An 11,379-nucleotide genomic window follows, 5' to 3' on the forward strand; every position below is an offset into this window, starting at 1 on the left:
GAAGACGGTAAGATGTGTAGGACTGGTCAGTAGACCCATTTCCTTCAGAATCATGCTGCTGAGTTCAGTATTTTCATCATCACTTTCATTGTTAAATTCATACCACAAACTCATTCAGCAAGCAGTTTTAAGGGTTAAGGAAATGAATTTACTTGGATTTGGGGGCTGTATGTGTACGCAGTGTTTAGAAAGCATGGTATTGATATTTTTTTATTATTATTTTTTTAGGGCAGGTTAAAGTGTTCAGAGCCCTATATACATTTGAACCCAGAACGGTAAGTATACCCATATTTTAGGATTTGGAGGGGCTTATTTTAAAACTTCTCTATAATAACGTTTCTTTAGTTCTGCTAGGGTTGGACTATCAGACTTGCTGTACTACTTTTCATTGAAATAGTGTGTTGATGGATACTGGTTCTTAAATATGACTTTTCTTTTCTTCCAAAGGCAACAAGGATAATTGAGAACTGAGAGAGTTGATGAACTGGGACCAGCCAAGAAAGGGGAAGAAGTTAACACAAGATATATTTCACTGCTTTTGTTGCACAGTGTTCAGTTGGAAAGACCAAAGTCTTTCCGTAGCAGTCAGGAAGATGACAGATCCAAAAAGTTAGCTGCAGGCAAGTCAAACTGCAGTATCAGACTGTCAGGCAGTTGTCTAGTATCTACAGAATTAGAACTATTGTCATTTTGAAAGAAACGCTGAATAGACTCTGCTTTTTACAGGTATTTATTTTACTTAATTACACACACCCAGATTTTTGTTTACCCTTACTTCTATTTTAATTATTTTTTTAAGCCAGATGAACTGTACTTTGAAGAAGGAGATATCATTTACATCTCAGATATGGTGAGTCTGACACATCCCATACAGACCATATACTTCTGAGATGCATTATATCCCTCCTAATCTCTTTTCCCCTTTCTCTCCAGAGTGATACAAACTGGTGGAAAGGAACTTGCAAAGGAAGAACTGGACTAATTCCAAGCAACTATGGTAATGTCTAGAATATTTTCATTTAGTAAGATCATTTACAATCAAAGGAAACGGCCAAATTAAAATTACTGATACACTTACTTTCAGACACTGTTAACAATATTGGCATTTAACAGTACTCTACCAGGGTATTTTGGAATACTTCTGCAATATCACTTACCACTATTCATCAGCAGTATACATGCCGTGAGTTTGCCAAGTATTTGTTTCTAAGTGTGCATGTAACAGCAGGAGGTGTTCTTAGTTTTGACAGGAAGAACGCATGGATATAAAGGAGGATTCTACAGAGTACACACAACTCATAGGCTTACATTTTCTATAACCTTAGTGAATGTATTCCAACCTTTAAGATCTTATTAGCAGTGTCTTAGCTGTATTCTTTCTGTTCGTATATTAGTTTTGGTTTGAGGTGTTGTTTTTTAAGTTGTTGTTGTTGTTTGTTTGTTTTTTGGTTCTTTTTTTAGTAAATCTAATGATGGACGCAAATCCTTTCATAATTTGGAGCTTGAGAAGCTGTCAGAGCTTCTGGGTGGCTTCTTACAGAGATAAATTATCAATATTTGGAATGTTAAATAAATACTGTATGTGGACAGGAGTCTAAAGCAGATGAGCAATTCTGTAGATATCCTTTGTTGCTTTTTTGTCTTTTTTTTTTCCCCTGCAGAAGAAATAAGGCTGTTTTGTTTGACATTTTTTGGTTTTTAACAAACCTATTCAGCTACAGAAGAAAATGTTTTCTTGATTGCACCAACATTAAACATACCTGTTTCGACAGAATAGAAATTGCTTTTTCACATTCAACTAAAATCATTTTGAAAAGCCATGAGTACTGTAATCACAGCACAATTCTTCTGAGTCCACCCAGGAAGTGTAGGCAGAGTAGCAGTGTCACGTGACAGGTTGCATCAGAACTGTTAGTATTTTGGTAACTGTGTGGTTGCTCTGTGTTGTCCCTTCTTCACCAGGAGACATGGTAGCAATGCTATATGGTTCCCCACCCTGACTTGTACTTAGTAGAATTATATGAGTAGAAGACTACAGTGCAGTTATTGAGACCATAGTGTACAATTTCACTTGCAGAAAAACTTTGTGACTTCTAGACTGGCTCTATTCCTGCCAGAGATGATTGCTGTTATATACAAGAATAGTTTAAAGGTGCTTACCTGCACTCAAATTTCTTTTGGACATTGAAGCATGCTGTATTTAATATAAAATCAGCAGTTATCAATTTGGAAAATTTGCTTCCAGTGTTTCACTGCAAAAATTATCTGAGCAGCATTTAGCTTTCATCAGCATTGGTGAGCCTGTATCTGGAGTGCTGTGTGTAGTTCTCGGCTCCCCTATACAAGAGAGGCATGGAGTTACTGGAGCACCTCTCCTGTGAAGAAGTGGTGTGGTCTTCTTCCTTGGCAGTCTTCAAAAGCTGTCTGGACGTGGTCCTGGGCAGCCTGCTCCGGGTGGCTTTACCTGAGTAGGGGCATGGGACTAGATGACCTTCAGAGGACCCTTCCAATCTCAGCCGCTCTGATTTTAGGCCAGAGGGATGTGTCTGTGTGCATGCATTTGCAAAATTTAATGTGTAAGCAGAACAGAAACCTATGCAGAACCTACGAGTGAAGAGTGCTAGGAACATGTTTTCCAATTTAGACAAAGAGTACAAAATCTTCATAAGTTTGCTTCCACTGGTCATCACAGTTAGGTCTGCCTAGGTTTAGTCTTAACTACTGAAACAGTGATATCTCCTCATGTTCTTCTGCAACCTTTTTGAGGAAGGTGGAGACAGACATGAAACTGCTGAGGCTCTGGTGGGGTCTTGTACTCCACTTGCTGGGCTTGAAGGAACATGTCTGAAAAGACTGAATGGAAAAGCTGACGAAGCCCGAATCAAGTGTTATCTGCATTAAAAGTACTGATTACTGAACTTCTGACAGTTTTATAAGGATAAAATTATTTTTAGGTTTCTAAGAGAGTGTTATGCTTTATGAAAGTTAATGCTTTCTGCCGTGCATTACAAGCACTACTAAATATCACTAGGGCATTCTGCCTGTGTGATGGCTGTCCGCTGTGGGACCAGCTTCTCCCGCTCTGCTTTAGGATTCTGCTCACTGCTGGCACAAACTTTTGGAACATGAAATACTGGAATCTAGCAGTTATATTTTTATTTTATTCACAGTTAGAGAAACATGAAATGTTGAAATTACAAGTCATTATGGGAGGAATATACACCAAAGTAAGAAATGGTGTAGCGAGGTTATGACAGTCTTGAGACTTCTGTTTCTGATAATTGAAATATGTTATATTTCTGCATTGCATCTGATTGTAGTAGCAGTTTGATCTGAGAAACATACTCTTATAGTCTCCCTGCCTAGGATAACGAGCTGTAGAGCAAGAACATAGAGAGCCTACTAGTCTCAGATTGTACTTGTCTGTACGTATAGTAGTCACAAGCTTTTTCACCTAAAAACTACTAAAAAAAGGAGTTGCCAAATCACAGCCGCACTTTCAGCTGTTCCACAGTGCTGTTCAGTTTCTTTTTTCTGTTGCAACAGCACAGTGACCAGGAACTGTTGGCTTCTCTTCTCGAGTAAAACCTAAAGCTTGTGAGATGAAGCAAAGATCTACATAAGCCTGAACTTCAGTCTGGTCACTGCTATATTCATTGCTTCAGCAGTTATGATTTGCAGCTCTCCTGTAAGTTTTCCAGGGAAAATAAAAACCTCTGTAAAATAAGTTGTAAGCCTGTTGACAGTGGGTTTTCTTAGCTATCTTTCAGAGACCCCTTGGAAATAATTCACTTATAATGGCAAGCTGTAGGTTGAAAACCTAGTCGCATGCAGTTACTTAAGAACATTACAATTGTGGAATGGCAAGTAACAAGTGAGATAAAATATTACCAGATACCTAATGCCTTGCAACCTCTGATCAATTTAATGCTGTGCTTTGAAGTTTTTACAAGCTCTTTTCTGAATTGCTTTCCCATATATAGGAAATTGAAGCGTATCTGACTACTCCACCAGTCACAAGTCCCCTTTCAGACGTGAATCAAATATGTATTACTGTCTCTTGCAGAACAAATAGCAAGTTTTATTTCTGTACAGAAATCAAGTATCTCTTCACTTTCAGATGTAGTTAGAATGTACTGTCTGTTTCATTTCAGTGGCCGAACAAGCTGAATCTATTGATAATCCATTGCATGAAGCTGCCAAGCGAGGTAAGTGTGATTTGGATTTTAGTTGTGTAATGTTAAAAGACTGTTTGTTTTGTGCTAAAATAATGTATTTAGAATGAAGTTATCCTGTCTGTTTTGTTTATCTGATATCTTGAACTGGCAAGATAGTTATCTGTTGAAGTTCTGCAGCTTTCAGAAGCTGTTTTACAGCCTGGTAAAATTGCCACTCTATGTGACATGATTGTATACACAGCAGAAACAGTTGTTGTCTTCCATTTAGCTTTATAGGGACCTGAAGGTCTCCTGAGAACGGAGGAAGAGATGTTTGCAGTGAGTTGGACAGGATGTTTTACAAATTATAGTTGTTTCTGATAATAACTTTTTCTTCCTTGTATGTTCATGGTAAGACTGGCAGTTTTCAGAAAAAACTAAGTAATGTTTCTGTTAGCTTTTAAAAGAAAAAAAAAATCAGTAAAACAGAATTTGTTTTTCAGGCAATCTAAGCTGGTTGAGAGAATGTTTGGATAACCGAGTTGGGGTCAATGGCTTAGACAAAGCTGGAAACACAGCCCTGTACTGGGCATGCCATGGAGGCCACAAAGGTATGAGCAAATTCATTGGAAATAACTGTCCTCTGATTTTCTTGATTGGCTTGTTAGACAGATTGCTAAATAATAAAGCAAGGATTTTTTGTATATATATATATATTCTTAAGAGAAGTTAAAACTATAAGGGAGGTTCAGATCCATCAAATGCTATGTGTTTTGTTGTTGCTGTTGAAGCGGGCTTTCTAATCACTGTAACTGTTAGAAGCGGAGAGGGAAGAAGGACAGACCAAAAAAAGTGTTGCATATTTTGTTGTAGTGACTGACTGATGATTGATTCCTGAACATGTTCTGGCTGTTAGAAATTTTCATTAGCTAATTGGATCTCTCTTTCCTTGAATCTTACTAAAATCTGTACTGTGAATGTAAATAAGACCATTTTGTTTCCACTAAACTTTTTTTTTTCCTGTTCTCTGCAGATATAGTGGATGTTCTGTTTACCCAAGCAAACCTAGAGTTAAACCAACAGGTAGGACCCTTACACTATAGATGTGATTTTATTTGTCCTCGGTACAGGCTGAAAGGTTTTTTTGCTGTGTTTTAATCCTGTTGCTTTTCCCTCTAACTCCACAGAACAAATTGGGAGACACAGCTTTGCATGCTGCTGCATGGAAAGGTTATGCAGATATTGTAGAGATGCTGCTGGCAAAGGGTAAAGATCTTCACCAAGATTTCAACAATCTGTGTGGCAGACGAGCTTCCTGAATTTTTATTAATGTGTATATTTAAATTCTTTTCCTGTAACCCAGTTACAATCTCTAGCCAGCTTACCTGCCATGACTTTATAAGCCTTACAAAAAAATTCTGGCAGCTGTTTGGAAAGTAGACACCTCACATGCTTAAATTAAATTTCATCCTGCTATGTGGACAAAATTAGGCACTTAACCCCAGAACAGCAGTTCCATTTCCTTCTTGGAAAGGGAGAGTAGCCAGCAATTTCCCCAGCCAGCTGTAGCTTTTGGAAGCCCGTCCGTACCTTTTAGTCTGCTTCAGATCAGTCCACAGATGAGATCTCCTTGTCCATTATTCTGAGCTGTTTTACCCATGCTACTGAAACTCATGTCTTACTTAATACCATTGCTCAGGGCATACCTGGGACAGTGATTCATAATGGAAATTTTCTGTTATAAAGGGGCAAGAACAGATCTGAAGAACAATGAGAAGAAACTGGCTTTAGACATGGCAACCAACGCAGCTTGTGCTTCACTGCTTAAGAAGAAACAGAGTGCAGGTATTTATAATTTTGTTCTTCTGATAATTTTTTCCTCTTTGGAGGATGCACTATTTCAGCCAAATATCAACATGTTGTTAGTCGTAATAATTGCTCTGGAGCTAGATGGGCTAAGAGTTTTGTTTGGAAGGGTTTATTTGAATGGGGTTAGTTCAGCAGAGGCGTGATAGGCCTGTGGTTCATCACATCCAGTGTGGTTGACTCCACACAAAATGCCATCCTACTTACCAAGAAGCAAAGGAGTTTGTGGAAACAGTAAGGGCTATTCAGAAGAAAAGCAAGGATGGAAACTTCCTTTAGGAACAGTATACCACAAGGAACAGGGTGTGAGAATGAAGCAGTGTCGGTATGTTTTCTCTGTTCCTCTAAACTAAGTCAACATCTGCAGAAACTCCTCTTTTTTTTTGTCTTGTTCCTTTTACAATTTTTTACTCCTATGTCTCTCTAAGTGATATTCAGTGGAGGAATAAAGAAATAATGCTTTCAGGTATTTATCAAAATAGTCTCACTGCCTCCCACTTGTGTTCATCTTTCCTAACAGCACAATGTCTGTGTACAAAAGGCTTCTAGGAGATAAAGAGGACATTTTAAAAAGGTGAACAAAGACTGAATTGCTCAGTGTCACATAAGCAACATCACCTGTGACTTTCAGGAGGCTGAAATTTGTGTGGAAACCCTAAGTGAATTACACATAAGATGAGAAATGTCTTAAAGATACAGGCAGTGACAACTTGTACCAGTGGGATATGCAGTCTAGCAACTGTACTGTTGAAGGTCTAGCATGGAAAACATGAGAACAGAAGGAATTACTTGGGGGTAATACGCAGTTGTGGGAGTTAAACGATGGAACATCTGACAGTAGCTTTGAAGGATGATGATCAGTTGCAGCAAAAATACTGATCAGCTTTTTGATAGAGGTAATACCCGGATTTCCTAGAAAATGTTGACAAACAATTTCTGTCAATTTTGGCTCTGAAGAAAGCAGTTGTAACCCGGGGCAGACTTTCCTTTGTTTCAATATTTTTTTTTCTCCAATGTTATCTAATCCCTGTTAGGACGACTTACTTAATTTTTTTCTTGTCTGGTTTAGACACCTGGTATGGGACTATTTTCTGTTCTAATGTCCCAAATAATTAATGTTTCATTTTGTGAAAAATGAAACTTGAGAAACTTCTAGAAACTTTACCTACTTTTGGTGCATTTGCTTCACTCCTGAATTATTTTGTTTCACAGCTAATTTTTCATCTTTACTCACTTCATCTGTTGCCAGGCTCTGATACTCTCACACAGTTTTCTTGTTTGCCTTGATATGAGAGCTGATGTTAGTTTTTTAACTGCAGTTTCAATATTAGCTTCCTTGCTTGTTTTTCTCTTTAAATTTGGTCATTTACAATTGATGTGATACCACTGGTCTGTATACTTTTCTTGTTTGCTGTATTTTCTTGGTCATTTGTATTCATTCCTTTTTTTCTATGACTTGATTATACATTTCAGTATTTCAAGTATCTGTCAGTTAAAATATGTTTCTTTTTCAGATGTTCAGTCCTATTTCAGTGATCTTCCTGTCCCCATTTTCTGATCTGTTCTTATTTAGATATGGCTTATATCACAAGACATCTGTAAAATATTTTGTTTTCTCCAAGGAAGGTTACTTACATTCAACTTCCACAAGTTAAATGTCCAATTTTGTTTTATGATTTTACACACAGATTCATGTGTGTACACATGACTGTTGAAGTATATTCTAAGAAATGAGAGTTATTAAGATTGTGCCATAGGAATGCAAAAAGATTGTGTTGCTTTTGCTTTTGAGAAAATAGGATTTGTCCTTTCCTGAAGCATGGCCCCTTGAACACAGGGCTCTACTGTTTCTTGTTTCTTTCCTTCCTTTGCTTTTCCTACTAAAGAGAAAAAACTTTCTTAAATTTCTTTTATCAAAATGATTCTGCAGGTCAGTTTAAATTTGCTAATTTTTATTCTACAAGTCTAGTATAGCATGGTTATAATTTCTGTGCATTACATAAGTCTGCACTCGATACTAATAATATTTAAATATATTATTGCAAAACTATGACTGACTAGGATCTTATGATTCTTTGCTCCCAGTAGTACAGAATAATATACATTATATACGATACATATTACTGTATATTTGAAAATCTGTTGGAAAATAATTATTTATCACAGAAAGCCTTTGCTGTTTATTTATCTTTGTGTAGTCCCAAAGATAGATGTAGTTCTCCGGGTACTGCTGCACATCTGGGGAATATACTTCAGTACTCCTGTGTTCCACTTATCATTTTTTCAAAAGCATAAACTCATAAAGTAAGTAGATCTAAGAAATGCTTGCTTAGGAAAAAAATCTAGGTGAGGAAAGAGGAGACAATGATTGAATGTGTTCGATTTTAAGTGGAGAATGGTAGCCATGTAAGCACTTGGAAGAAAATTACATAGACTCTTCTGCCAACGCAGCCCTCCTTTCCTTTTTGATTTGAAGTTAATGTATACAGAAAATACAACTAGAGAGTTCCATCTCTGTTGTACAGCTCCTAACAAGCCAGGAGATGGCTCCTGAGGGTCACTGAGGACAGACTACGTCATATACATAGGAGATGTGACTGGCTTAGCCCTATCTTTGCAATCCAAATCTTCAGCCCCAGCATCCATATAGTGCTAGCATCCCTGAATGATATAGCAATCAGTTTTCTCAGATACTGATTTGCAAGCATTGCAAATCTATTTTTTTTGAGGCTTTGATTTTTATCCCAAGCTAAAAGAGATCTTTGTGTTTTTTCCAGGTACGGTCCGAACATTAAGTAATGCGGAGGAATACCTCGATGATGAAGACTCCGATTAGCTTTTTCCATTCAGCCTGAAGAACTATAACCTATGCTGCCTATTTCCAAAGCTTATCTTTAAAACTGTAAAATTATCTTACTTAAAGTATTGCAGTCTTCCAATATAGCTTATAAATAAGAGGGTAAAATAATGCTTTCTAAGGGAACAATCTTCATGTGTATCAGAAAATGCCACGTTACAAGTCAGAGTTCCTTTGGGATTATCTGACAGGGGATGTGTGGCTTAGCCTTTCCTTTCTTATCTCTTGAACGGGCAGAGGACAGTCTTCTGAACTCACAGTTTTCATCTCAGGCCTTCCCAGCAAGTGCCTTGCATCTCCGGAATACAATCCTCAAACTTGAAAGGTCCCTCTGGGACAACAGGACACCATTGCTAACATTCCCCAAAGTACTCCTGGGTATAGGTTCCATTGTGCAGCAAGATAATACTGGCAGCGTCAGTACTGGCTGACAGGTGTGAATGGAGATGCTGCTGTAGAGTGACCATCTTCCCACGTGGAGCCAGCACGACAACATACGGTTTTGGAGGCTTGAGTCTAGGGTTTTGTTTTTTTTTTTTTTGTTTATTTGTTTTAATTCCCTCTTCATCTCACTTAGTGTAAGGGGTAGTAGGATCTGGATCTGTCCCTGGATGCTTTTTCTTCTCTGCTTCTGTGGGCCCAATCCCTGAAATATAAACTCAGGTGAAATAATTGCTTAAGTCAGTTTTGCTTCAGAAATACACTTAATTTTGGACTTAATGACTTTATTTTGCTTTTGAAATGCATTCTGTTGAAACTATTCATAGTGAAAGGAAGGCTGAATATTTTTCTGTTTATCCTGCCTACATTTTTTTACTGATCTCTTGCTTTTATTTTTTAAGTGTTCTTATATTTGTCCTAAATTACCTCAAAGCTTAAATGTTTTTGAAGGAATGAGGGAAAAGATGTATATTGAATATACCACAGGTGTATTCAAAAGAGGCATGTGAATAAACATTTTTAAAATGTGTGGTTTCTTCCTGTGAATTAAAGACAGTTAAGAATTTAAGCCACTTTCAAGCTTCCCTGCAGAGTTAAAGAAATATTTCATTCAGATTGCTCAAATAGCTTCAGCCAAAGATTATACCCTAATGAGGGGTACTTGTGATGGTAGAAAGTGTGGCAAGTATTTGTGATACAGTCTTACTTTTGAATTTTTTTGGCTAAGTTTGCTGTTAGCAACTTTGACAGATTCAGTCCAATACGAAATACTCTGTGATAATTAACAAAAAATAATAATAATTGTGACAGGTAGGGTAAAAATGAAAATTGGTATTTTAGAGATTAAAAGTAGCCCTAGAGCATCATAAGATCACATTTTAAAATATATTGAACCAGATACTCATACTTTTATTATCCTGGAAAGAAGTAAATACAGATAAAGGTTTTCAAGTAAACACCTTCCAAAGAAGGCAGCTTTAGATTTACCAGAACGATGCAAGACAGAGGCATTGCACAAATAAGTCATCTGCAGATAGTTTCCTCTGCTGTTAGCAACCTGGTCCCAAAAGAAGAGTTTGAAGAGTCAAAACATTTCACTCCTAAACTGTTTAAACAATAAACCTGTAGACCAAGTGTTCTAGCCCTGTAAAATGCTGTGATCAACTGAACAATGGTACTTTATTTTGTGTGAACTAAAAGTGAAAATCCGGGGGGGGGGGAGAAGAAAAAGCAAAGCCACCAAGTTTTTAATTTTCATTAAAACAGTTGTTGAGAATGACTCATAATAGGCGGAGACTGTCCTGCCTCACATTTTATCAGCTACATATTTTTACTAGCTCAGACTTAACACATTCAGCCCACGTGTTGTGCTGAATGCTGTTGATTAACATCATGCAATTTCACAGTACAAGCAAAAGACCTGTACAAAGAAGCTAGAGAAAGAAGGTGGTTCATATGTCTGTTAAACGAGTCTTGTTTCCTGCATAAATGAAGCTCACAGCCTGCCATGGAACATGGAGGGAATGGCTTTTCCCCAAGGTTACTGTTTGCCTATCAAAGTTTTGTGGCAGAGTTTGTATTAATAACTCTAATCTGCTGTCTTCTGGTGCCATGGGTTCAACGTCCTGAAAGTTAATTGCAGCATTGAATTAAAAAATGTTATGTTATACTCACATCTGTGTAATTAGTGGCTGCCAGAAGACTGGCTCTTTTCACCTTGTATTCTGCAGGCAGATCTAGGTGCTGCAAGGGGATACTGGTGACAGAAACACAAGTTGGGCCCCTGAAGTCTGCCTGTAAAGTCATTACTGGAATGTCCTGAAGGGGAAATGCATCACAAGGCAGCTTAATGCTTTAATCAATTTCTGTGATGAAAATTACTGCTAGTTTTTCAAAACTTCATTTTTCCTCATGCATCTTTCTCCTCACTGTGTAAGATAGAAATCACTGTGAAAACTCCAGGCAATAAATGACTTCTTGTCTAGATAGGAATTAAGGTTGTTTCTTTTTTCTTTTCTTTTTTTCTTTTGGTTTGGCTTGTTTTAAGCAAAACTCATA

General features: G+C 37.4%; 1 protein-coding gene across 2 annotated transcripts in view; it reads left to right on the top strand.

Annotated features, from left to right (window-relative positions):
- The window catches only part of OSTF1 (osteoclast stimulating factor 1), a 19,485-nt gene extending 9,635 nt beyond the window's left edge, over window positions 1-9,850 (top strand). Inside the window, exons 2-10 of one of the 2 annotated variants that reach the window (XM_048073497.2) lie at window positions 229-275; window positions 800-850; window positions 934-997; window positions 4,155-4,208; window positions 4,661-4,768; window positions 5,191-5,240; window positions 5,345-5,423; window positions 5,904-6,002; window positions 8,801-9,850. In XM_048073497.2, coding sequence (XP_047929454.1) covers window positions 229-275; window positions 800-850; window positions 934-997; window positions 4,155-4,208; window positions 4,661-4,768; window positions 5,191-5,240; window positions 5,345-5,423; window positions 5,904-6,002; window positions 8,801-8,859 — 611 coding nt within the window. In that variant the 3' untranslated portion in view covers window positions 8,860-9,850. Of the gene's footprint in view, window positions 1-228; window positions 276-651; window positions 727-799; window positions 851-933; window positions 998-4,154; window positions 4,209-4,660; window positions 4,769-5,190; window positions 5,241-5,344; window positions 5,424-5,903; window positions 6,003-8,800 lie in introns of those variants that run through there. The other variant, XM_066988854.1, reaches the window with a different exon arrangement.
- The last annotated feature ends 1,529 nt before the right edge of the window (window positions 9,851-11,379 follow it).

The sequence above is a fragment of the Anser cygnoides genome, chromosome Z (genome assembly GCF_040182565.1).
Source record: "Anser cygnoides isolate HZ-2024a breed goose chromosome Z, Taihu_goose_T2T_genome, whole genome shotgun sequence".
Classification (NCBI taxonomy): domain Eukaryota; kingdom Metazoa; phylum Chordata; class Aves; order Anseriformes; family Anatidae; genus Anser; species Anser cygnoides.